The sequence below is a fragment of the Ambystoma mexicanum genome, chromosome 8 (assembly GCF_040938575.1).
Source record: "Ambystoma mexicanum isolate Mex_15411 chromosome 8, UKY_AmexF1_1, whole genome shotgun sequence".
NCBI lineage: Eukaryota > Metazoa > Chordata > Amphibia > Caudata > Ambystomatidae > Ambystoma > Ambystoma mexicanum.
Genome location: NC_090929.1, coordinates 1,244,045,671 through 1,244,073,557, shown reverse-complemented (window position 1 = coordinate 1,244,073,557; position 27,887 = coordinate 1,244,045,671). Strand labels below are relative to the sequence as shown.

Here is a 27,887-nt window from a genome sequence, read left to right as displayed (position 1 = left end):
TTCTAATCACGATTTGGGGTTTGTGAAGGTGGCAGAGTGGAGTGGTTGAGGAAGGAGAGGGGGGTGTGTTTGTAATTATTTCCTACTTAAGGACAGGGAGTGGGCCAGGGGTTGTTAGTCAGTATCAAGCAATATTTCCAGTTCAATGACAATGGGGTGGTTTCAACCTCAACTCTCTGGGAAGAGCTTTTAGCTACAATTCGGGGACAACTAATTAGTATAGGATCACAGAAGAAACAGGAACGACAGAGGAAGGAAGCGGTTTTGAGGGGCAAGATCGATGGTCTCCGAAGGGAGGACCTGGTAAAAACTATATTAACCCCACCTCCTAAAAGATGTTCAAGATATACAAAGCAGAGCTCAAGGCTGTTTTGATAAATGAAACTGAAAGGAAGTTGACATTTCTAAACAAAACCAAAAATATGAGAAGTGGGGAAATGGCAGATAGGATTTTGGCTTGGAGATTGAGGGAGCAGAGGAAATTGAAAATGGTTAGTTCAGTCCTCAACTCGGCTGCCCAGGTGGTGTGGGATAATTACAGTGTTGGGGTAGAGTTCAGGCGGTATTAGCAGGACCTACACTCAGAATATGTAGGGATGGAAGCCAAATTAACAAGGTTGGAAAGGTTGGCTATACCTAGACTACCACCAGAGACTGTCACTTCTTGATTCCCACATTACAGAGGTGGAAGTAGTGACGACTTATGAATATGAAAAGCGGCAAATCCCAAGGGGAAGACTGTTTCAGGGTTCAGTTTTTTCAAACCTTTGTTCGCTCCACACGCAGACTATGGCAAGAGTGTTTAATGAAATCCTCCCCAGATCTATGTTGGGAGATATCATAGTGGTCATTCTGAAGTAGGGGAATGATGCCTCATTGTGCTCGTTCTATAGACCCATCTCTCTCCTAAACACTGACATGAAACTATTTCCAAAATCCTAGGGAACAGGCTTGACAGTTCTTCCTTCCCTTATTCACAGTTATCAGGTAGGTATTAATATTAAGATGACCCATGATTTATTCCATTAGGCACAAGAACAAGGGGGCCGACGCTTGCTTGGTCTCGGATTCAGAGAAAGCATTTGATCGTGTGGAGTGGCCGTTTCTGGGGGTGATCCTCAAGAGATATGGCCATGGTCAGAACTTTAAGATGTGGGTCGCATCAATGTATAGTTCCCAGACAGCTAACGTCCAGATTAATTACATTTTTATCCATTCTTTCCTGCTATCCTCAGCACAAAGCAGGGATGCCCGCTGTGTCCGTTACTTTATGCCTTAGCGATAGAAACCCTGGCGGTAGCTATTAGAAGCAACCCCAATATTAAAAAGGGATCAAGTGTGGTGAGGCTGAATTTAAATTCATGCTATTCACAGATGACATCTTGGTATACCTTGACGACCCTGGGGAGTCGTTTCGGGAAATGTTGGGTAGTATGACATGTAATGAATCAGGAGTAATACTCAGACACTGAGACATTGTGATGGTTGTTATAAACTTTTATTAAAGTAAAAGAAAGGTTGGAGAAAGTCCCATCTCACCCTAATACTATGAGGGATTTCCCTGCCTCAACGAAACTAAATGTCAGTGACAGAATGTCCAAAAAAATAAGCAGTTGCCCATCCTGTGTCCAAAATCCTATCCTGACCCTTAACAAGCTAAGTCTAAGAAAAAGTGCAAAGGGAAAAAGTCTTTCAAGTTGCCATCTGTAGTCTTCTTTAATGATCCAACAAAGTTCTAAAAGGTGCATACAAGATCAAAGTTCCCCAAGGTTACGCAGCTCTCAGAATGAGGGAAGGTAAAACCATTCGAAGAAAAAAAAAAGCTGTGGTAGGATGCATTTATGGAACTACTAATAGTATTGCAATGCACTTGTGGTTGCAGTTCATAAACAATTCAATCTTTGGAGCAGGGCCCTGCAGCCCATAGCTTCCCAGTTGTTTTGGACTAGAAACCCCACAACCTTAGCTAGCATAGTCTATGTTGATGGATCAAGGGAGTAGTACCATATATATGGAGAGCCGCAGGTTGCAGACCTTAGTTTAGAGGGACCTGAAACACGTACATTGCCATTCATAAGGCAGTTGGAGGTGTGCTAGAATCCACACTGTGGGGCATTTAATGAAAGAAAAACCTAGGGTTGAGGCAAACCTATAAGCGTATTATTCAACCTGGATAGATCGCTTAACATATCCAACATCTCAATTGCAATCCCACAAATGAACATTATAATTCCGACTGTAATTTTATCATCATTTGATCTACGCAACAGTGCCAACAACAATCACAACTGTGAGATGTTTGCTTTAATAGTACAGGCTATATGGTTGTAGAAAGACGGGGGGAAGGAGGACATGGGGGGAGGGCGTTTGGCTGTGAAATTAAAAACAGTGAGGATCAGGAGACTCGTTGAAGGCTGTACAACAATATACTTGGAGACATTTGTGTGTGCTACCAACTCTGTTGAAAGTTAATGCTTGGAAAGAAAATCTGAATCAAGGACATTTTGACTTAAGACTCACATGGTTTCAGAGGCACTTGTATAATGCTCCTACTTCCACACAACCTAAGACACGAATTACAAGAATAAGAAGGTTTCACAACTAAACAAATTCACTCAATGGCCCATTTGCAAGCCGCCTTGCAATAGCATCCAAAAGTGGGCATAATAAGCAGTATGCAGTCAAAAGGTGTTGAATCTACACAGCATTCAAGGATTTAAAGTAATGTTCCTTCATGTGGCATGTCTAGGAAGGTTTTCTTTTCCCTTTGGTAGAGTAGGAGATCCCACTCTCTTAGCAATGGAGAACCCCCCCCCCCCACCCTCCACACAAAATGGCATGCCCATTTGGACTGGTTCCGAGGCAGTTCTTGCTCTCAAGTGCCATCCCTTCAGAATGGGGTCTGCCGTTTCCTCACTAGCACCTACTCCAGACTGGTAAAGGCAATGATTTCCACTGCAAACGTTTCTGGATTGCAGGTTTTAGCCAAAAATCTGAATGCATAAGTGCATCATCATTGTCCTAGACTGGGTCCCCAAGCACCCCAATCCCCAGCTATTGTGGGGCATCCTAGGACCTCGCACACACCGATCGTAAGCGTATGCTACTGGCCAGGGGGCTCAAAACTTCAATACCCTGGCTTTGGTCTAGTGCTATGGAAACTGGTGAAATGACCCATTTCCATGCCCTGATTTAACAGAAGCTTGGACATCGTGGCAGGACAAAGGATTTTCCTCTCATAAACAGAAGTCACCCAACATGACAGGGTGAAATCGGCGGTTTGGCAGAACCTTCCACTCTTCTCTCTCGGATTGGCTTCCAGTTTGGAGGCATTTTGCCTAGGAAAGTAATTTGAATACCACCTCAAACCTTCGACTACCCACTGCTCACAGAATCTGCTCACCAGCCATGGCTATGCTACACTCTCTCCTTTCATATCTCCCTTTATTGCCTGCTTCAATAATCTCTATGGTTCGGTAAGGATGACGCACTCACATTGTTACCTTTATGGCCAAGGATTCCCCACAAACATCACTGGAGGCAGTACGACTCCCTACTGTACAGGCACCCCCAGACAAGAGTGCTAAAATGTGTTTTTTTAAAGTCTCACAAAGCAAAGCACAATATTCAAACAAAAAACAACCCTCCACAAGCGTCACGTTCAAAACACACTGGTTCTGAAAGCCAGAGGAAAATAACGGTATCACAGAATCGAATACTATCTGGAAGAAAACTCACCTGTTGTGCCTTGAGGGTTCATTCCACCGGGATCACTTGGGTTGCCTCCAGTGCCAGCTGGGGGCTCGTAGGATATCACAATATCAATTGTTGCCTGTGTCAACAAACACATATAGTTAGGGGAAAGGAAAGGTATAGACAGCTATTATTCAGAAGTACAATGACAAGAAAAGTATTTCCAAAGAGTATTCAATAGTTGAGGGAAAGCACTGCAGTATATATTATTTAATTCATAAAGCATCAATAAAAAGAGTAACCTGCATGTCAGGATTTCTAAGCAAACCAAGTCGCAGAGAACACGATTTAAAGAGGAAGCGGGACACACAATGAGCTCACTCAGCCATGACTACAAACGCCAGGGCCCACAAAGATTCCACTGAAGGTCCTCAAGACACCCGTGTTATTGTTATTGTTATTTTGCATTTATATAGCGCCTTATATACCATTGGTATGGTCTGAAGGCGCTGGTAGGTTGAACGCCCTTGGGAACCGAGGTTCTGGTCAGTGGAGAGATTAGAGAGGGTCAAAGGTGCGTGTGCGCACCAGGTATGTGTGCAGCTGGTGCGGAATTTTTTGTGGTAGCTGCTTCCTAGCGATAGGTGTGGTGGTTGAGGAATCAGGAGTATGTGTTCGGTCTGGCGGGAGTTATCCAGACCGATTGAGGCAGCGTTAGACCTGACGAGAACGCTTGGCTGGGGGTGGGAAACCAGCAATGTTTATTTAGACTGATGGGGAGTGAGCGGTGGATGTTGATATGAGAACAGTTATACCGAATGGTGTCATAGTATCTCTGTGTTCTACTTGAGTGGTGGTGTAAGGAGAGAGTAAGCGTGGGGTGTGAACTGAAGTATGTTCTTACAACGATTCCTTGCGTTCGACATCAAAGACTGCACATCACGCAATCCACAGGGGTCAGGTCCGGTCCGTGCGATGTGTTTTGTTTCTCATCTGCTCTTGTGCTCTATTCATCGGGTCAGCGGATTCATCCGTATAGCGTACTCCTCCATCTAGCATAATCATGCGTTCTGGTCCATTCATTCATTTGTTTCGTGCGTTCACCCGCTCCCCAGGCTCATCTGTTATGCACTCATTCGCATCAGATGCTCATCCGCCACTTTGTCAGTTCTGCATTCGTCAGCTCCGTTCACTCTTCCGTACAAAGTACTTATCTGTTTTGTGTACTCGTTTTCTCGCTCTTATTTCTCGTTCGTTTGACGCATACGCGTTCTCTCGCCATACTCAGTCGCTTACTACACTCGGTCGCCCGACATACTCGGCTGCTTGCCATACTCAGCCGCTCGCAACATTCCGTCGTTCACTAGATTCAGCCGATAGCTGTATTCAGTCGTCCCCTAAGCTCCTCCGCGGTCCATGTTCATCCCCACATTACACTCGACCGTTTTCTACATTCATGTGCTCTCCAAATTCACTCAGTCGTATTCTACACTCATGTGTTCTCCACATTCATCTGTTCAGCACATTAATTGGCTCTTCGTATTCGTTCGTTCTGTACGCTCACCGTCCTTCCGCAGTCATCCGCCCTCCGCAGTCATCCGACCTCCTGCAGTCATCCGACCTCCTGCAGTCATCCGACCTCCTGCAGTCATCCGACCTCCGCAGTCATCCGCCCTCCGCAGTCATTTTCCACAGGCATCCGCACTCCACAGTCTTCCGCCATCCACACCCATCCTCCAAGGGCATTCGCCCTCCACAGTTATCCGCCCTCCACAGTCATACGCCCTCCACTGTCATCCGCCCTCCACCGTCATCCGCCCTCCACCGTCATCCGCCCTCCACCGTCATCCGCCCTCCACCGTCATCCGCCCTCCACCGTCATCCGCCCTCCACCGTCATCCACCCTCCGCAGTCATCCACCCTCCGCCGTCATCCGCTCTCCACTGACATCTGCTCTCCACTGACATCCGCCTTCCACAGACATCCGCCCTCCACAGTCATCTTCCACAGGCATCCACCTTCCAACAACCATCCGCCCTGCCCAGTCGTCCGCCCTCGACAGTCATCCGCCCTCACAGTCCTCTTCCACAGGCATACAACCTCCACAAGTATACACCCTCTACAGTTGACCGCCCTGCTCAGTTATCCGCCCTCCACAGTCATCCGCCCTCCACAGTCATCCGCCCTCCACAGTCATCCGTCCTCCACAGTCATCCGTCCTCCACAGTCGTTTGCCCCCCACGGTCGTCCGCTCTCCGCGGTCATCCGCCCTACGCGGTCATCCGCCCTACGCGGTCATCTGCCTTCCGCAGTAAACCGCCCTCCGCGTTGATCTACCCTCCACAGTCATCCGTACTCATCGTTCATCCGCTCTCCACAGTCATCCGCTCTCACCGTCATCCGCCCTCCACAGTCATCCGCCCTCCACAGTCATCCGCCCTCCACAGTCATCCGCCCTCCACAGTCACCGTCATCCGCCCACCACAGTCACCGTCATCTGCCCTCCACAGTCACCGTCATCCACCCTCCACAGACATCTGCCCTCCACAGTCATTCGCCCTCCACAATCAACTGTCAGCAGCGTTCATCTTCTACTCGCATTCCATTCGTCGGAACTCAGTCGGTCTCCCACTTCAGGCCTCTCACCCTCCACATTCCTCGGCTTTCCACATTCTTCCGTTCTCCATACCCTGTCGCTCCCCCAATCAGTCGCTGCTACTTTTCTTTACTCATTACGCGCATCTGCTTTCCACGTTCTTCTGCTCTTTGTTCTCTCTTCGCTCAACAAGCTCCTTCGCTCTGCATGCTCTTCCATTCTCCACCTTCCTCCACTTTTTACCCATGGCCGCTCTCCATACTCGGACCGCTTTCTACAGTCAATTGGTTTACACACTCATCCGTTACCTCTATTGATTTTGCTCATATTATTCATCGGGTCTCCAGACCCAAACGTCTTCTAGACGTACTTGTCAACCGCTTCCATCCTCCAATTCATTTATACTTGTCTAGTTTCGTCTTTATTCATTCGCCCTTTTCATTCATCCGTTCAACACACTCATCGGCTTTCCAAGCTCGTCCACGCTCTATATATATATTTTTTTTTTCCAGTGATCAATTCGTGTTGTTGACTTCACTGTTTAGATCTACATTGCTCGTTTTGATTTCATTTTGTGAATATTTGATACAATCGGTTTTTGTTATTGCTTTAGGTGCTTCGCTGGGTCGGTGTTATTTTGATGATGCTAGAACGGAGTCTGTTGGGTTTAGGGAAAGAGCCAGGTTTTCAGTAGTTTGCGGAAAGCTGTTAGCTCCTCGGTTAGCCTGATGTGGGGTGGGAGAGAGTTCCACAGGGTTGGGGCTAGGGCTGAGAATGATGCTCCGCCTAACCTGACTGAGTTAGTCTTAGGAATTACTAGGAGGCCGGCTGTGCTTGATCTGAGGGTGCGAGTGGGGTGATAAGCTATTAGCTTTTCTTGAAGGTATTGCGGTCCAGTTTTATGTACTGCTCGATGGGTGAGGCATAAGGTTTTGAAAGCTACCCTACGGGCTACTGGAAGCCAGTGCAGTGTCTTGAGGGCTGGGGATACGTGGTCTCTTGGACCAAGCGAAAGTAACACTTTGGCCGCCGCGTTTTGTGTTCTTTGAAGTTTGTTCATTTGGTAGGCATGGATTCCGAGGTATAGGGGGTTGCCGTAATCGAGCCGTGAGATGACGATTGATTGTACCGCAGAGACTCTGTTAGGAAATGATAGATATGGAAAGATGCGCCTAAGGTTTTTGAGGTGGTAGTAGCAGGACTTTGAGACATTGTTGACTTGGCGCGAGAGTGTTAGGTCAGAGTCTAGGGTGCATCCAAGATTTTTCACAGTGTTGGAGGGTATCGGTGAGTTGCCCATGGCGGTTGGCCAGGGTAGGGGGTGAGGGAGAAGATCTGGGTTGCCGCATATCATGATTTCTGTTTTGGAGGGGTTTAGCAGGAGGTGGTTTAGGGTCATCCATCGTTCAATGTTAAGGAGGCAGGTTGCCAGGTCTGGTCGTGAGTTAGGATTCGTGTTCAAGAGTTTTAGAATTAGTTGTGTGTCATCGGCGTAATTGTAACATAGGATGTTGTGTGCACGAATTATCGGTGGGAGGGTGGTCAGGTAGAGATTGAAGAGGAGGGCAGATAGACACGCTCCTTGTGGGACTCCTGTGTTGACTGGTCGTGCTTGGGAGGTATAGTTGGAGAGTGTCGTTACTTGGTGCCTGTCCTTGAGGAAAGAGGCTATCCATTTGAGGGCGGTTCCACGTATTCCTAGGGAGTGGAGGCGATCAAGGAGTATTGAGTGATTGATCGTGTCAAAGGCGGCTGATAGGTAGAGGAGGATTAGAGCGGCGCATCCCGCGGCGTCAGCAGTCATTTTAAGGTCGTCCCAGATAGAAGTTAGGGTGGTTTCAGTTCCGTGACAAGTTCTGAAGCCTGATTGGGCGGGGTCTAGGAGTTTGTTGGCTTCAACAAAGGCGTTAAGTTGAGAGTGGGCGGTTCGATCAATGAGTTTGGCGAGGAACCTGGTGTTTGATATGGGGCGGTAGTTTTTGGGCTCGAGCGGATCGAGCGAGGGTTTTTTTATCAGGGGTTTGACGTGCGCCAGTTTGAATGCGTCTGGAAAGGTACCGGAAGTGAGGGAAGCATTTATGATAGATCTTGCGTGTTCTCCTGCGCAGGTGGAGGCAAAGATTTCTTTAAGGGTAGTGGCTGGGCACGGATCCAGTGGTGATCCGGATGGTTTGCGGGCAGATAGGAGTTTGAGAAACTGTTCTGTTGTTAATGGACTGAAGGAATCGAACGTTGGTTGCGTGGGGGTTGCAGCTGATGGATTGGGTGGTACGGGCTGAGGATTGTCTGGTGGCTGTAAGAGTGCTAGTTTGGAGGTTAGAGTATTTGTCCTTTCTATAGCCGTGGAGTAGAAGTGGAGGGAGAGTGAGTCGCAGAGTGATTGTGATGCAGTCGGGATGGTTGTGTTACAAGCTGGATTGGTGAATTCGGAGATAATTTTGTGGAGTTCTTTACTTGGGTTTTTGGAGTTTAGGATTCGGGAGTTGTAGTGGGCCTTTTTTGTTTTCCGGATTTCGGCTTTGTACCGATACAGGTGTCGGGCCAAGGTGGTCCTGTTCTCATGGGTTTTCTCTTTATGCCATTTGCGTTCTAGTTGTTTGTATAGTCGTTTAGTGGTCTTCAGCTCAGGAGTGAACCATCTGGGGAAAGGGCCACGGCGGGTTGATGGTTTGTAGGACGGGGTGAGGCGCATCAGAGATGCGCTAAGCCAAGAATCAAGGGCCTCAGGGGTGAGATGGTTGTTGAGAGGGCAGGATGGTGGTGGGGACTGGAGGAGAGCCTCGGCTAGGTCTGGGGTGATTATTAGTTTCTTCCAGCATTTGCCTATATTCGGAGGTTCGGATATGAGTAGGGGGAGGGGTTCGGGTGAGTGGATGGTGAAGGGGAGAATGAAGTGATCAGACCAGATGATAGGGGTGGGCGGCATTAGCTGAATCAGGTTGTTGGAGCTAAAGATGGCATCGAGAGTGTGTCCTTTATAGTGGGTTGGTCCGTTTATGTGGGGTTGGAGGTTAATTGCATCTAATCCGTCAATCAGGGAGTATGTCATAGGGTTGGTGGGGATGTCAAGCCATATGTTGAAGTCTCCAAGAAGGGTGAGGTTGGGATGGTTTAGTTGGAGGGTGGCAATAGAGTCGCAAAGGTTATTTGCGAAGTGTCTATCGTAGCCTGGGGGCCTGTAGATTATTAGGAAGCTATGTGAGAGCGATGGGGAGAGGGATAGTTTAACAAGGAGAGATTCGCAGGATGGAATGGAGGGTTGGTTATCGATGATTGAGGCGCGGAGGAGAGATTTGTAGACAAGTGCTACCCCTCCTCCCCTGGACGGACGGTTCAGTGGGATGAGGGAGTAGTTGGGGGGAAAGGCTTCATTGGCGATTGGGCCGAAGTCGTCAGAGAACCAGGTTTCGGTGATGAAAACTAGGTCTGGTTTGTCAGAGGTGAGGAGGTCAAAGATGGCATGTCTGTTTTTTGCTATTGATCGGGCGTTAAATAGGATGCAGTTCATAACGGCAGTCGGGGATGATCTTTGTGGTGGAGGGGGAGGGTGCACTGGTGGAGAGTTTGGGGGGGGGGTAGGTTGGGTGGTGATAGATGGGAATAGTGGGCGAGCAGAGAGATTGGCAGGCTTCGGGAGGGGTTGGGAGGCTGCGTGTGATATGATGGACGGGTTTTGGAAGGGGGATTTGAGGGAGGGATGTTGCCGGTTAGGAGTTTCAGTTGCAGCTGATGAGAAATCGAGGGAGAGGGGTTTCAGGCGGGGGGAAGCCACGGGGGAGAGGGGGGATTGTAGGATAGATGTGATTGGTCGAGATAGGGGGGGTGAGGAGTGCTGTGAGATTGAGGGGGACCAAGAACGTTTCCTCTTTAGTTTCCTTGCTGCGACTGGTGTGTGGGAGAGGGTGGGGGGGTCGGAGGGTGATTGGGAGGCAGCTTCGGTTCTTGCTAGGGCTAGTCGTGCAGTTTTTAGGGAGGGGAAGGGGTGAGGTCGAGAGGGGATGATGGCAGGGGTATAAGGGGAGGGCGGGAGTCGGGTGATTGCAGGGTGGGGTGTGTCAGGTATGATAGAGAGGGGAGCGGGTATGGGTAATGCAGGTGGGTCGGGGGTGGGGTTCAGGGGATGAGTGGTCTTGGGGTGGGTGGCTCGCCATCGTGCCCCCCTTGCTTGGTGTTTGGATAGGGGAAAAGCAGGGGGTGCGAGAGAGGGAGGGGGGGTTTGGGAGAGGTGGGAAGGGACGGAAGACAGATCGGAGATGGTGTTTCTGACTGATCCTGGTGGAGTGGGTGCACTCATGATTGGTGCGAGTTTTAAGATTGGTTTAGGAGGGTTTTCTGATTGTAGTTCTAAGGTCGGTGGTGACACGCTTTTAGGCACACTTCTGGGTTCAACTGTTCAAACCTGAGATCCTTCCTACAACATGGGATGTGACATCCAACTCCCCCCCATTCCAGGTCGGAGACCCCTCCTATAGCATGAGATTTTCAGAGAGGATTTAGGGCGCAGCTTCTAATTGCAATTTTGGGGAACAATTTTAAATCCTAGTTTCTTAGAGAGGCTATTGAGGCAGCTTCAGAATACAATTGGAAAGATTTCTAAATGCAGTTTTCTTAGAGAGGCTAATTGGCACAGCGCCTAAATGCAGTTAGGTTTAGGATTCTTAATGGAATTGGGGACACTTCTAAATGCAGTTTTGTTCAGGGAGGCTATTGGGTGCAACACCTAAATGCAGTTGGGAGCACTTTTAAATGCAGTTGTTATTAACTGGTATTAGGAATATTTCTAAAATGCTACTTTCCACAGAGAGGCTATTGGGTGCAACACCTAAATGTAATTTGGAGGCACTATTAATGCAGTTGTGGACACTACTAAATGGTGTTGGGAACACTTCTAAGATGCAACTTTCCTCAGAGAGGCTATTGGGCGCAACACCTAGACGCAATTGGGAACATTATTAAATGTAATTGAGGACACTTCTGGATGCAATTTTTATTAGAGAGGCTAATGGGCGTAACTTCAGATTGCAGTTGGGATCACTTACTAAATGCAATTGGGATTAGGTGAGCGGCTATTCCAAGAGCAATTGGGAACACTTCTAAATGCAACTTTCCTGCGGGAGGCTATTGGGCGCAGCTTCAGGATGCAATTTGGAACATAGCTAGATGCAATTGTGAATACTTCTAAATGCAACTTTCCTCAGAGAGGCTAATGGGCACAATACCTGAATGCAATTGGGAACACTATTAAATACAGTTGGGCACACTATTGAATGTACTTGGGAATACTTCTAATTGCAATTTTCCTCAGAGAGGCTGTTGGGCGCAGCTCCTGAGTGCAATTGGGAACACTTCTAATCCAATTTTTCCTAAGAGAGGCTAGTGGGCACTATACCAAGTGCAGTTGGGAACACTTCTAAATGCAATGCAATTTTCTTCAGAGAGGTTATTGGACGCAATACGTAAATGTAATTGGGAACACTTCTAGATGCAACTTTCTTCAGAGAGGCTATTGGTCACAATACCTAAATGCACTTGGGAACACTTCTAAATGCAATTTTCCTCAGGGAGGCTATTGGGCGCAACACTTAAATGTGATTGGGAACACTTCTAATCCAATTTTCCCTAGAGAGGCTATTGGGCACAATATCAAATGCAATTGGGAACACTTCTGAATGGAATTTTCCTCAGAGAGGCTATTGGGCGCAAATCCTGAATGCAATTGGGAACATTTCTAATCCAATTTTTCCTAAGAGAGGCTAGTGGGCACAATATCAAGTGCAGTTGGGAACACTTCTAAATGCAATGCAATTTTCTTCAGAGAGGTTATTTGATGCAATACGTAAATGTAATTGGGAACACTTCTAGATGCAACTTTCTTCAGAGAGGCTATTGGTCACAATACCTAAATGCACTTGGGAACACTTCTAAATGCAATTTTCCTCAGGGAGGCTATTGGGCGCAACACTTAAATGTAATTGGGAACACTTCTAATCCAATTTTCCCTAGAGAGGCTATTGGGCACAATACCAAATGCAGTTGGGAACACTTCTAAATGCAACTTTCTTCAGAGAGGCTGTTGGGCACAGCACCTAAATACAATCGGGGACACTTCTAAATGGAATTTTCCTTAGAGAGGCTATTGGGCACAACATCTAAATGCAGTTGGGAACGCTTCTAAATGTGAATTTTCCTCAGAGAGGCTATTGGGCGCAACATTTAATTGTACTTGGGAACACTTCTGAATGCAATTTTCCTCAGAGAGGCTATTGGGCGCAATTCCTGAATGCAATTGGGAACCTTTCAAATCCAATTTTCCTAAGAGAGTCTAGTGGGCACAATATCAAATGAAGTTGAGAACACTTCTAAATGCAATGCAATTTTCCTCAGAGAGGTTGTTGGACGCAATACGTAAATGCAATTGGGAATACTTCTAGATGCAACTTTCTTCAGAGAGGCTATTGGGCACAACACCTAAATGCAAATGGGGACACTTCTAAAAGCAATTTTCCTTAGAGAGGCTAATGGGCACAGCTTCTAAATACACACTTAGGCAAAAGGGTAAAACGCTTCTAAAATGCAATCTTTATATGCAGGGGCAGAGTTTCTGAATACAAATATACTGGATTTACAGTGGTGATGCTTTTTTAGTTGGACGGTAGGGTAGTAAGGTGTGAAATATTTGCTTCTGGTCCCGCCCTTTCCGCACTTACTTGATGTTTTCTTCTTGCTTCTCCTGCTGATACCTGCAGATACAACCTGGAGCCGTCTCTGTAGGAGCCGTCCTTTGCCTCAGGTCCTTAGCCGATAGGGGCTGCCGGGCAGAGGGCTGCCCTGGACGGAGCAGTGATGAAGGGAGGGATGGGCGGGTCGGGGGCTGGGATAGGGAGGGGCTGGGAGGCGGGCGGGTGAAACAGATTGCGGAAGGGAGAGGCAGGGAAACACGGGGAAACGCGGGGCCGGGGGGGGGGAGAAAATACAAAATATACGCGGCAAGGGTCGCGGAGGGGGGCGCACTCACCTGCTCCTCAGATGGAAAGAGGAGTAGGTGCAGTGGCTCGGGTCGCTAGACCCAGCAAGGCCAGACTTGGTGACCAATCAGGGGTGGGGGGCGGGCTGGTGAAACAGATTGCGGAAGGGAGAGGCAGGGAAACACGGGGAAACGCGGGGCCGGGGGGGGGAGAAAATACAAAATATACGCGGCAAGGGTCGCGGAGGGGGGCGCACTCACCTGCTCCTCAGATGGAAAGAGGAGTAGGTGCAGTGGCTCGGGTCGCTAGACCCAGCAAGGCCAGACTTGGTGACCAATCAGGGGTGGGGGGCGGGCTGGGAGGCGGGCGGGTGAAACAGATTGCGGAAGGGAGAGGCAGGGAAACACGGGGAAACGCGGGGCCGGGGGGGGGGAGAAAATACAAAATATACGCGGCAAGGGTCGCGGAGGGGGGCGCACTCACCTGCTCCTCAGATGGAAAGAGGAGTAGGTGCAGTGGCTCGGGTCGCTAGACCCAGCAAGGCCAGACTTGGTGACCAATCAGGGGTGGGGGGCGGGCTGGGAGGCGGGCGGGTGAAACAGATTGCGGAAGGGAGAGGCAGGGAAACACGGGGAAACGCGGGGCCGGGGGGGGGGAGAAAATACAAAATATACGCGGCAAGGGTCGCGGAGGGGGGCGCACTCACCTGCTCCTCAGATGGAAAGAGGAGTAGGTGCAGTGGCTCGGGTCGCTAGACCCAGCAAGGCCAGACTTGGTGACCAATCAGGGGTGGGGGGCGGGCTGGGAGGCGGGCGGGTGAAACAGATTGCGGAAGGGAGAGGCAGGGAAACACGGGGAAACGCGGGGCCGGGGGGGGGAGAAAATACAAAATATACGCGGCAAGGGTCGCGGAGGGGGGCGCACTCACCTGCTCCTCAGATGGAAAGAGGAGTAGGTGCAGTGGCTCGGGTCGCTAGACCCAGCAAGGCCAGACTTGGTGACCAATCAGGGGTGGGGGGCGGGCTGGGAGGCGGGCGGGTGAAACAGATTGCGGAAGGGAGAGGCAGGGAAACACGGGGAAACGCGGGGCCGGGGGGGGGAGAAAATACAAAATATACGCGGCAAGGGTCGCGGAGGGGGGCGCACTCACCTGCTCCTCAGATGGAAAGAGGAGTAGGTGCAGTGGCTCGGGTCGCTAGACCCAGCAAGGCCAGACTTGGTGACCAATCAGGGGTGGGGGGCGGGCTGGGAGGCGGGCGGGTGAAACAGATTGCGGAAGGGAGAGGCAGGGAAACACGGGGAAACGCGGGGCCGGGGGGGGGAGAAAATACAAAATATACGCGGCAAGGGTCGCGGAGGGGGGCGCACTCACCTGCTCCTCAGATGGAAATGTCTCCATTTTGAAAATGCAATTGCAAGGCCTGAAGGCATAAGAGGAGCACGTTCTGCACGATAAGAGGCACATTCATTCCAAAGTACTTTAGCACCCTGAAGTGAGTGCTTATGCAAGTCTACTGCTGTATACATCACCAATAAAATCAACTCTCTGAGCCAATATCTCAATTTAGTACCTCTGTTGCTCACTAAAGAGACGTCTGTATCAAGGCTAGCCAATAACATGGTTACATGCTAGGACCAGAGGAATATATGAAGAGGACAGAATGAGAAGTGCAGACTCCCACCAGCACATCAAACGCACAAAGGTAAACATCAGACAAGATACATAAAACAATACACAGCAGGCGGTTGACAAATGTTTGCAATGCGGTTGATGACAATGCTCTACCATCCAGACTGCTTCTGGCGATGTGGTTTATAGCAGACTGCCACGTGCTAGAGATTCCTATGGTACAGAACTCAAGGTTGTCAACCAGAATCCACATCACTTGGAAAGTGTGGACAAAAGCAGAAGTACGTAAGGAACCTGAAGGAATAGCTGTATTTGCACACATCTGTGACCCACTTTCGTGGAGCATTGAAGTAGGTGGTGGAACAACGCTCAGTCTCTCCAGAAAGAGCAACACCTCCCAACTCAATTCCTGTCGTAGTCACCAGACACCCCATAGCAATTGTGGGTCGTCAGAGGGGGTAATTTCTAGACCCCCCTGCCCAGGCAAACATTGTCAATGCTGTGCAGAATCATAGTCCATAGATCAGATACATGCCATCTCAGAGAATACCTAGGACATTTTTAAATATTAGAATGGGCTGGGGTGGTGATCCCTCTAGTAATGCAGAGATTTAAATGTAGCAAACCGATGTGCACAGCAAAATGTAGTTGAGGTCCTGAACTAACCCCAGAGAAAAATTAGCACCACCACTCAAATTCCACATCATTTCTAGGTTTCTGTGTTTTCTTTTAGTGCAAGAGGGGTGGGAATCTTAGGTTTTGTTAGTGCAATAAACTCTTACCTAAAATGTACCAATAGCTGCAACACATTCTCTACCAACTAATTACCAAGCCTCAAGACACTCATATCAGCAAAACGCAAACCATTCAATAATCCTAGGTTTTGGAGGATATGAGAAAAGGGGCGCAGAAAGAAAGCAAACCATGTTCCCATGCATTTTAGGGGTGGTAAATCCTGCAATGGCCTCCCTTGAGGTCTCGTTGGAGGAAGCACCTGAAGCTGCATATAATGGGCCCTTATGTCAATCGCCCGCTCCTTGGTGAAAAATGAGTTTACCATGTTGAAAGCTGTACTAGTGGAGCCCACGTTGTAGAAACCAGTGCAACTGTTTAAGATGGATTCAGTAGTGGGGAAGGCAGGGAGGGAGGGATATGGAATAGGTCATCGGACCATCCCATCAAAAGAACGTTACCAGGTAAGAGAGTAACTTGTTCTTCGAGGGGATTGGGTCCTCCGATGTATTCCATATCTATGACGGACTCCCAAAGCAGTACCAGCGTAAGGAGGTGGGAAAAGAATTTAGAATATACGAATTTAGAATGCCCAATCAAATTGCAGAGTAAAGGACCGCCTTTCCAAAGGCCAGATCCTGCCCATGGATACAATCTAGGGAGTAGCGACGTACAAATGTATGGACCGAAGCCCAAGTGGCTACATCACAGATGTTACGAATAGGAACACCCCTCTGCAGGGCAGTAGAGGCAGCCATACCCCTAATCGAATGGGCCCGTAAGCCTACAGGAGGGTCCGTACCCTCCAGGCGGTAACATTAAGAATTTGTCAAGATAATCCATCTAGACAAAGTCTGCTTAGTCACAACTTGTCCCAAACGCCTTCCAGCGTAACCGATAAAGAGCTGATCGTCCACGCTGACCCGAGACATGCGTGAAATGTAGAAACCTAAAGCTCTCCTAGGATCTAACCTATGGAGCCTCTCCTCATCCTTACCAGGATGCGGAGGAGGATAAAATGCCGGAACAACAACCTTCTGGCTTAAATGAAACTGACACCACCTTCGGAAGAAAGGAAGGACAAACTGTAAGGACAACCCTGTCCTTATGAAACACAGTGAAGGGTGGCTTAACTGAAAGTGCCTGTAACTCACTCACTCTGCGAGCGGAAGTGACCGCAACTACAAATACAGTTTTAAGGGTTAACAGTCTTAAAGGACAAGAATGTAAAGGCTCAAATGGAGCACCCATGAGAAAATTGAGAACAAGATTCAAATCCCACCCTGGCACCTGGAAAGGTGACGGAGGAAACACATTAGTGAGCCCTTTCAGAAACTGAGAAATTAACTGAATTTTAAAATAAAAACACTCCTCAGACGAGCGCTTAAATATGGACAGCGCCGCCAGGTAACCTTTAATGGTGCCCACTTGCAAGCCCCTGTGGGCTAAAGAAAGCAAAAAAAGACAACCACAGGAATGTCACATGAAAAAGGATCCACATTCTGAACCCTGCACCAGTCGCAGAACTTTCTCCAACGGCAACGGTACAGGGACTTTGGTTACCGGTCGGCTGGCCGAAAGCAACACCTCCATCACGTCTTCAGGGAGGTCTCAATCCTTATACCTCAACCTTTCAGAAGCCACGCGTGAAGGTTGAGAGATCTGACCTCTGGATGGAGAACCTGACCCATCTCCCGTGAGAGCAGATCGTCTCAGTAGGGAAGACGATGTGGAGGGCAGATGGACAAGTCCAGAAGGTCCGGGTACCACTTCCTCCGGGCCCATGCCTGAGCAATGAGGATCATCCGGGGACCGAACCTCCGTAGCACTTGCGGGATGACGGGGACTGGAGGAAACGCGTACAGCAGTGGGAAGGACTACTCCACCAAGAACACGTCCCCTAAAGCTCCTCTTGGATGAAATTCCTGCGAGCAGAATCTTTCGCCCTTCCGGTTGACACTGGAGGCGAAGAGATCCACTTGAGGGTCCCCCAAAGGGCGAAGATCTCCATGAGAATCTCCTGAGCCAACTCCCACTCATGAGAGATCACGCTCTGCCTGCTCAGAGCGTCCGCCGTCTCGTTTTCATCTCCGGCCAGATGAACTGCCGAGATCGAAATTTCCTGCTGGATGGCCCAGAACCAGAGCTGCATCGCCTCCCTGCACAGAGGAAGTGACCCTGCTCCCCCTTTTTGTTGAGTTAGTGCATGGCCACCGTGTTGTCGGTCAGAATCAGGACATTCTTCCCTCGCACAGTCGGCAGAAAAGCCTTCAGGGCAAGCCTGACGGCCCTCAGCTCCAACAGATAGATATGGAGTCTGGACTCTGACGGAGACCAACGACCGCTGACTGTCAGCTCGTTGGCATGAGCTCCCCATCCTGTGAAGGACGCGTCCGTCACGATCATCATCTCCGGCCAGGGTAGCCAAAACAGAGCCCCCCCCCTCATCAGATTGTCTTCGACGGCCCACCACCGAAGGTTCTGGGCGACCGAGGGCGGCACCTGATCGGGGTCAGACATCCTGCCGGAGGACTGTGACCACTGGAGCTTGAGAGCCCATTGCAAAGATCTCATCTGCAACCTAGCCTCTGGCACCAGAAGAATGCAGGATGCCATGAGGCCGAGCAACCTCAAGAACTCGAACGCTGGGAGACTCTGGGCATGTTGAAACTTGTGCACCATCTGCTGAATGTGGTGAGCCCTAGCCTGGGGAGGAAAACACTGCCCAAGGGACGTGTTGAGCACTGCTCCGATGTACTGGAGCCGCTGAGTTGGCGTCAAGTGGGACTTTAAGTTGAGGGAGAAGCCCAGCTTGTGAAGGGAATGGCAGGTGACGGACAGATGATCCAGGACTTGCTCGGGAGAGCACGCCCTGATCAACCAATTGTCCAGGTAGGGGTGGATGTGAATCCCCCATTTACTGAGATACGCTGCCACCACCGCCATGAGCTTGGTGAAAACCATCGGGGCGGAGGTCGATCCAAACGGCAGGACCCGAAACTGAAAGTGCGAGTCGCCAACCGCAAACCTCAGGTACTACTTGTGCTTGGGATGGATCGGCACATGAAAATAAGCGTCCTTGAGGTCAAAAGATACCAACCAGTCCTGAAGTTGAAGGACCTAGAGGACTTGAGAAGAGTAACCATCTTGAACTTGTCCTGAGGAGCTTGTTCAAACCACGCAAGTCCATGATGGGTCTCAATCCCCAGTCTTGCTTCAAAATCAAAAAATAAGGGGAATACCATCCCTTGTTCCTCTCTGCTACAGGCACCTGTTCTATGGCGCCTTTCTCCAGCAGGGATTGAATTTCCTGCACAAGGAGCGGGTCCGGACTCTTCAAAGAGAGATTCCCTGGTGGATTGTCGTGAGGCCTCTGCCGGAAAGGAGACAGTAGCCGTGGGCAATGATCTCCAGAACCCACACATCTGAAGTACTGGCACGCCATTCTACCAGATGCTGCGCCAGCCTTCCCCCAACCGGAGAAACATGGGCCTCAGGACTGAGTTGAAGCGGCTGCGGCAGTGCCTGAGGGCAAAGAGGCAACTGCTCGCGCGGCCTTAGCACCTCGAGTACCTTGTTTTCCACCTCTGGCACTCCTACGGTTGCCCCTTTGACTTGCAGTTCCCCTCGATTTACTAAAGGACGAGTAATATTGAAGGGAACATCCCCTCCATTGCTGTCCCCTAGGACGAAAAGGCAGAGGTTGGCGAACTGCAGTGCCCAACGACTTTGCTGCAGCTTTGGAGGTCTGCATCCTCTCAAGGCTCTTGTCAGCCTTGCTGCCAAAAAGATGTTCACCATCAAAGGGCATGTTGAGGAGCCGAGCTTGCACTTCAGGAGCAAACTACGACTTCCGCAACCATGCAAACCTGCGTATCACAGTGCTATCCTCCATGGACCGGCTGATGCAATCAACCATGTCCAGACCCCACTGAACGGACTCGCACATGGCATCCTTGCCATCTTGCACAATAGCAAGGAAACCATCCCGTTCCTCCCCTTCGGTAATATGATCAGCCACTAGGGAAATACAGTTACACAGAGTGTGCGTGAAACGAGACAAGGCACAAACGGAGTTGGCAGCCTGAAGCACCATACCCCCAGAAGAAAACACCTTCGCCCAGCCGTCAAAACGCTTGTTATCCCCATCAGGAGAGATGGTAGGGTACGACGCTCTCTTTGCGGGGGCCGTAGCCGCCTGCACCACCAAACTTTCCGGAGTGGGGTGCGTGGTTAAGTAGCAGGGGTTGCCACTGGCTGGGCGATATTTCATCGGCAAGGAGCTGCTAACTGCTGGAAGACTCTCCGGAGAAGTCCAAGCCACAGCCACCCTTCTCTGCAAGGCCATATGGAAAGGCATCTCCGGGTCAGTTGGTGGACCTTGGTCCAGGATATCAGTCAGGTCATCCTGCTGAAAATCCCCAGGGGGGACAGACCACCCCAGATAATCCGTGACCCTCAACATCAAGTGCCGAGAAGAGGAGTTGGCATGCGTGCCAGGCTCAGGCCTACCAAATCCCACCTCCGGAGAGGTGTCAAGCCCACTGGCGTCATGCAATGGCTGGCGTAGGTCCTGAAGTTGGCTATGACCAGAAACAATGTCATCAGGGACCTCTGCAGGAACAACACCTTCCTCAGACCCCTCATCCACCTCAGAAATATAATCCAGAGGCTGGAAAGAGGGAACTGAAAAAGGAACAGAGACATGTGTTGCCTTAGCCAGAGCCTTTCTGGGGGGGGGGTCCCCCCCGTACCACGAGGCATCCCCAACAAAGCCGCCTCGAAAGGCGTTGAGGGAATCGGTGTCGATGTCGAGCGCGGCGCCGTCAACTTCGACGGCGTCGACACTGGCCTCGAGGGCGGAGCCCCGAGCGTGTCTCTCGACAGCCTGGGCGCCGATGACTTCCTGGGAGGTGGGGCCTCGAGAGTCCGTCGACGACCTCGGCGTCGATGTCTTCCTCAAAGACTTCACAGGTTCTCGCAGTCTCGAGGGCGTCGAGGAGCGAGACCTGGAACGGGCATGCCTAGAGCGACCATCCTTGTCCGACCGGGACCTCGAAGGCGCCGGTGGTCGCGACGACTGCTTGAGCCCGAAGGCGGACGAGCAGTGTCTCTAGCACGGCCACGACTGGCGTCCTCAGACAGCGAAGACGGACCGGAGCCCTGCGATTGAAAAATCACCAACATCTCCTTTCGGAAGAAATCCCATTCCTCAGGAGTGGAAGGCTTGTTGGGACAAGCAACCCGCCGACGGGTGGGGTCCTTGGAAGAGGACGAGGAAGGTGACCTGTGACGGCACTTCCTGGAGTGCCTCGAACAGGCAGGGGAATGGCGGGACCGACTCCCAGACCAAGAACCCCCGGACTCACGACGATGATGCGGAGAGTCGCCCCTCGAATCGTCCGTCGAAAGACCAGTGGAACGCGACTTCTGGGGCTTGGCCACCTTACCGACCGACAGCTTCTTCTTACGCTCCCGCAAGGCCTTTGATGTGAGCGATTGGCAGTCGACACAGTCGTACGCATCATGGTCCTCCCCGAGGCACCAGAGGCAAGCAGTGTGCGTATCCGTTAGCGACATCTTGAACCCGCACACCCGATACTTCTTAAACACTTCTTAAACCCAGACCGCGGGCCGAAGAAGACATGCTTACAAGCAGCAACAAAGAAACAGGTTCGAAGAATCAAAAGAACAGGATTCAGTAGAATCGAGGCGCGCCGAGATCTCTGAAGCGAACACGTTCATGGAAAAAACGGAACTGAGGCTACGGGCGTCGTCCGTCCTACTTATAACATCCGGTGACGTTGGCTCGACGGAGGCCCTCGAGGACAGCGTATCGACGTCAGACACGCAGAAAGATTTTCCGAAGCAGCACAGCTGTGGTGATTACTGTCAGATATGGAATACGTCTTAGGACCCAATCCCCTCAAAGTATAGTATTGAGACAGGGCAATAATTATTGGGATCCGATTTACAACCATTCTTATAAATGGGGATAGCAAAGGCTTTTGACTAAGTACTAGGAAAATAACCAGTTTCAAAAAGTCATCAAAAAGCATTTCCAAAATACCTGGCCATACTTCGGAAAAACACCCTTAAAAAGACAATTCGAGGTTCTATTGGGACAAAGTGATCTCAACTTACTTGCATGCTGAATAAGGTCCTAATATTAATAATATGTTGATCCCCATTCAAAAGTACACGTCAACATACTGTGGTCACTCCACTTATTTCCAATGACTTTGCACTACCCTAAGAAGAAATTGTCTACAAAGATGCAAGGGTTGAATGAGAGGTGCCCCTATTTCATGTAGCACATCCGCCCAAGTCCCCCTCAATGGTCCCATTTAAATATTGGAGGCCTAAATTGTTCAAACAGATATGCCATTTGTTACCATTCTAACCAGATTCCCATCTTTCCAGATGTTACGCAAAGGCGAGTTGGTACAATAAGTTGGCATTTCGGTCTTACTTTGGATACAGGTAGAGTTGAAATTGCCAAAAGCGATGGCATGCTCCATCCCCATATGTTTCCCCATCCAACTACAAAAATTCTGCTACGTTATCTAAAAAGACATCTAATCACAAATCCCTTGATGTCAATCTATGCTACATAACACAAAATACTTATTAACTCTCCTGGAATACACAGCCCATTCAACCCCCAACAGACCAACTCTTATATCAGGTTTCTTGACCTCTACAAATCCACATTCAGAGATCAACATTGTAACAATGCCACCTTTTGGACGTCCCATCAGTCCCTTAGTAGCTAGTTGACAATTGGTGATATATCCATCAAAAACAGTATTTTCCAATAACCATGCCTCCTGATTACAGACCAAGTCATATTTGCATAGTAAGCAGCCCACTGCGGGATTTGAAACTAAGTTGAAATGTCCCCTAGAATTCCATGACATCAGGTTAAAACTAGTTGGGACTAAAGCTTCCTAAAAGCACTGTCTACCTAATGATGAGCATTAAGCAAAGTAGCCACCCGAGACCAATCTTTCTGGGGAGCATTCATGTTCCCACTCCCTTCTATCCACTGTCATACCTCGTAGTGCCATTACCATTATTTGAGAAGGAGACAATTATATCCCTCTTGATGCATTAGTTTTCACCCCCACTTTTCCCATCGTATCTGTCTCTGCCATCCAAGTGACTCCAGGAAGCCAAGATATTTCAGTGAAGCTGCTTCCTTTAGCAGCAATTCATACACTTCTTGGGAATTAAGGGTAACAATGACCATATCTGTACGCCTCTGCTCTTTCAATACCTCGACTTGGGTTAACACTCAGGTTAACAATTTCTGAACGATTTGGAGTAAGGCGCCTGTGTCTTTGAAAAATACTTTTGATAATCTTCTACTTGGGGTTTGAAAAAAAAGTTGTGCTCCTTCATGGCACAATCAGTCGAGGTTCTGTACCCATTTTCACAATTACCCTGAGCGTTATTTTAAACCAAGAATTTACATCTTTACCCGCAACTCTTGACGGAGTTGAAATAAAAGTCCCCAAATGTGGCCCGCGCTGATACAAGCTTTCAGTGCCTGCTGGATCACCTTTGCATAGCAATTGTTCATGTAAATATTGTACAGCTTTCATATCACAATTGTCGTTCTCCAGCTTTTCGCCCATGTCAGGGCCACAAATGTCTTTGCTCTAAACACCCTTCAAAACAGAGTGAATTTGTGTGGGTGAGTTTGTGGGGTGAATGGAGGTCTGGGACTGTGTCTCATTAAACTAAACACCCCCCTGCAACCAGTATTCTTGCACATGAACGACCCCCCATTCAGATTAGAACAAGGCATGGCAGTTGCTGTAATGGGGTAATCAAAGGCTACCTTAGACATTCCAGTGGAGAACCCAGCTACTTCACGCTGAATAAAGCGTAAGGTGCTATTGGTTTCTGCTTGTTTATCCAGTAAACCCCCTCCAACATGAGCAAACCTCCAACATGAGCAAACCTACAATTCATTCATGCACGTATTCTGCGTGAGTTCCATGCCATCACATTGGAACTTGGTAGAAACCCTTTTTGCACAGTTATGAGCCAAGCAAACTACTGTGCAAACCTGGTTCCCACCTGCCCTCGAGGACTTTAAATGCAGCATATCCTCAGAGGTCCCCAGGCCATTCACATTGTGTGTTCAGAGCCACAGTCTTCACATTGGGATTCCATTGAAACCTTTTTTTATATCACTGATTGTGGTAGTACCAACTTTCGATCCTTGATCCTCAATGAACAGTACAGAATTACACTGCACTGCAACACTATGGGACCCATCACATTGAGTATGTACAGATCGAAACGAAAGGCAATTCATAGGAACTGCCATTCGCATACCACAACCCTCAGGTTCCACGTGCATTCCACTGCTCCTCCTTGGAGAAATTATCGATGAAAACCAAAGGGGCTTTTTCACTCCGCCCTTCTGGTAATTTCCTCTCATTCTTAGAAGCAAAAACATCTGGAATGGTGATATTTCAGAGACATTTGCCTGAGGATATGTTAGAGGTGTTCTCCTGCAACCCTACAATGTTGTTCTGTTTCTCTTTAGCCTTTCTCGGTTTGTCTATAAGTTTAGTTGCCATCTCGCCACCACATTGAGTGTTAGTCTGAAAATTAATCACGGTTTTGTCAGTTCTAAGAACTGGAGACTCAAAATTCCTCTAAATGGGCTCTTTAGGGTCACCCGGGCCATGGATAACGGCCATTTGATACAGGTCTGTTGGCACATGTAGGAATCCATTTTTCAGGGCCAAAACTGCTCGGGTCAAATCAGATTTTTCAGACTCAAACCTAGATTCCAGCATATCATTTAGTACCACAGTCTCCCAGTGTGCCCAACTTGTATTTACATAAGTGGGATCCCAACATCTGTAGTCCTACTCAAATAGTAAGACAATATTAAACAGTGAATAGATCAAATGATTATAGAAAAGGCTTAATGTAAAAAGAAAAAGTTCAAAATGATACTGAGGAACCTTAGAAGCTTAATCTTGTATTTCCCTTTTAAATGGGAAAAACACACTCATCCTTATAAATTGGAGCACATGATAGAGAATATTGTATAGGTCAATTTTATTTGTTGACTCTAAATACATAGGTTAGTAGCAAAAATATGATTATAGCACATAACCACTAAAAAAATCACCACTGAAAAAGAGAATTCCCATTGGTGTTAACAGTACAAACATTGGTGTACCTTGAAATTATAAACAGAACACCACGAAAGACAAATCAAACAAATTTTTAATCGAATAAAACAAAATACACTGTATGACGAAGTACAAGTTCTGTTGGTCAGAATATGCAGGGAGTGATTATGAACCGGATCATTACCTGTCTATGCTGACTTTGAACTAAATCTCAATGCGGGTCTATATCAGAAAAACAAATATGCATTATTTTAGTGGAGGATTGTGAGTTATATCTCCGCTAATGACGAGAAGACGATGGCTGTTGGCCTATCTGTTCATTTGGAAAGACGTCGTGGCATCAGGTTTTTACGGGACCATTGCCTTCATCAGGGCAATATTCCATTTCTTTGTGGGATCCTGAATGGAAACAATCTATAACTGGAATTTTTCCCCAATGATACAGATCATACAGTATATAGCCAGAGGTTTAAAACAGCTGAAGTGTAAAATCGTACTAACCTCTGAAATAATTTGGTCTGGAGGTGTCAGCAGGGAGAGTTTTGAGATGCCTTTAGAGAGATATGGCATTCAAATCTGCGTCTGGCCATGCTTGTACCTAGAGCATAGAAATGAGATTTGTTTCTTTTGCCGCGCAAAAGTGGGTATGGCTAGATAGACCATAGCATGGAATATATTGAGACCTTTCGCCATGTGTTAGTCTTGCTACCGTGGTGTGTCTTCAATACAAGGTAGTCAAGTATGTTTCACCAGAAGGGGTGTAATCTCGTAAGTGAACATGGTCAATCTGTAGAGAAAATTTACCGTACGACTCACTGAGTAGATATCAGTGGCATTATAACACCCATAAAGTGCTGGTGTACAGATCTGGGATACATTACTCACCGTAATCATATTTCTGAGGCTTGTATCTGCTTAGATTCACATGCTGTGCATAGGCCGACATCTAGTGGAAGCTGCAGAGTATTACAGTGTTTTTTGAAACTAGAAAATGGGCGTCAACCTAGGGCGTGCCAGTAATACTATCCCTAGTGTGACGTCCACTGTACCCACGATCCCTCACCCGTGTAGGACCCTCAGATTGTTTTTTCCCGCCATACTTGTCGGAAGCATAGTTGCTGAGTTCCCTGGCTTTCAGCCATTTTGTCATCATTAATCTAAAATTCCCTGTTCTTTAAATCCCACGTCCAGATTCCGAAGATCGACGCTGGGCGCAGCGAGAAAGCCAGCCAAAATGATTGTGCAATTCGAACCGCTGCTGCGGTCCGTCGGTCCCAGGGTGGAGCCTGGGCCACATAGTAGTGGGAAGGTGCGCGGGAAACCCTGTCGGTGTGGGGAGGAGCAGCTCAGGGGAGCGGGCTAGTGTGGAGGCGTACCTGGTGCCGGAATCAGTGAGGCGTTCCAAACCGGAGTCAGTCAGGAAGTGAAAGCAAAAGCCTTTTTGGTCCGACACTTCCTGACTGGCTAGCTGAGCCTGAATCTGATTGGTTGATTCAGGAGGCCTCTGGTTGGCCCTGATTGGTCAGCCTGGGTAGGCAGGGAAATGGGGCGTGGCCGCCGTGCGAAAACTGCACTTGGAGTAGGTTGAATCAAGTACGGTAGGGTACTAGAACGAAGGCTAGAAGATCGAAGCACTTGTGTTCTCAAACAAGGAGGGACAGGGAGGTTTTAGGTGCGGTTATGAGCGGGATACTGGTTAGCAAGGGGCTGGATTGTGGCATATTGGAATCGGTTGGATGGTGGAAGGGGATAGGGTAGCACTGGGTAACGCATATGAAGGATGTAGGTGGTGAGATTTAATTGGAAAATAAGTCTCTGTGAGCAAGATAGCGTGGGCTCAAGTGAAGCATAGGGCACGAAATAATTTGGTGAGTTGGTGGGGATTTGTACCGATGTGTCAATCAGGTTGGATCTGTATTAAGAACCTTAACAGGTATAAGGCAACTCCTTCCATCTCTTCCATATTAGAACGGGTGTTTAGCAGTCTACTGTAAGGAGGACAGAAATGTGTCACCAGAAGTGAATAGTGGGGGCGCTTTGTCATGAGTACATGTAGTGAGCTAACCATACGTAACTGATCCGGGCTGGTGGAGAGCTTATCCTCCAGGAGACAGCTTGTTCCGTATGGCAGGCTGTGTAAAGTCTGCTGCATCTGGCTTTGGAGCACTGGATGCGGACAGTGGCACCAGTGGGACATTTCACAACCATCCATGAAGTGGCGTTCTATCATCTATTTACAGCGGCTTCCGCGAGAGGTCACAGGTGGTTACCCTGGTAACTATGTGGGGATTTGTAGCTATTGGTCTATCCAATTGGTGCACCGGGTGCGATACGTGATGACATCATAGCGCCCCTATTCGTTTAGCCGTCAAGGGGATGTGTCTGAGAGGCGCATGCTAAATGCCCTGCCGAAATGTGGCTGGAATGGAGAAGAGAAAAAAAAAAGATACAAAAATAATGAATCGCTGTCAAGTGATGTAGCTAAATCCTGGTCATCCTATGCTGTGGTCTTACTGTACATAGCCATGCACTCTTAATATCCGTTATAATATAATATAGTGGCACATTGCCAAAAGTCTGGTTGATCTAAGTAATAGCCAGCTGATCCTAGTCAAACTGGGTGTACTGAGGATATATACAAGGAGGAAATAGGTGCCTGAAGTAGAACCTTGGCCGGGCAGCAATATTTATTTTGTGTTTCCCTTATTTAACACAATCTAAGTTGAACTAAATTCTGGGGGAGCAAACACTCAACAATTTCTTTTCGGGAATGCTGTAAATTGTATCAATCCACTAATGCTGGCATTTATCACACGTTATAGTGAGATTGAGCTGGTTGGAGGGAGAAAAGAACAATCCTATAGTCACCTATAATTTTTGACAGATTGGGGATAATAAATGGAGTACTGAATTGGAAAAGTAATTTAGTCCAAAACTTGTGCATTTTCTTAAAATCTGTATTAATTTCTTCAAAGTGCATTATATTAATTCAAAAAACACAATCATTCAACTTCATGATTCATTGTACAGAGAAATGGGGAAATCATGGACATTTTTCAAAACATTTAAACAACATGACAAACCAGAATTGAAATTTCAGCAAATGT

At 48.5% G+C, this 27,887-nt stretch overlaps 1 protein-coding gene across 1 annotated transcript in view; it reads right to left on the bottom strand.

The window, feature by feature from the left end:
* The window catches only part of MYOF (myoferlin), a 1,388,224-nt gene that overhangs the window by 1,047,608 nt on the left and 312,729 nt on the right, over positions 1-27,887 (bottom strand). The window contains exon 5 of the mRNA XM_069611360.1: positions 3,739-3,832. Within this exon, the coding sequence (XP_069467461.1) occupies positions 3,739-3,832 (94 nt within the window). The remainder of the gene's footprint in view (positions 1-3,738; positions 3,833-27,887) is intronic.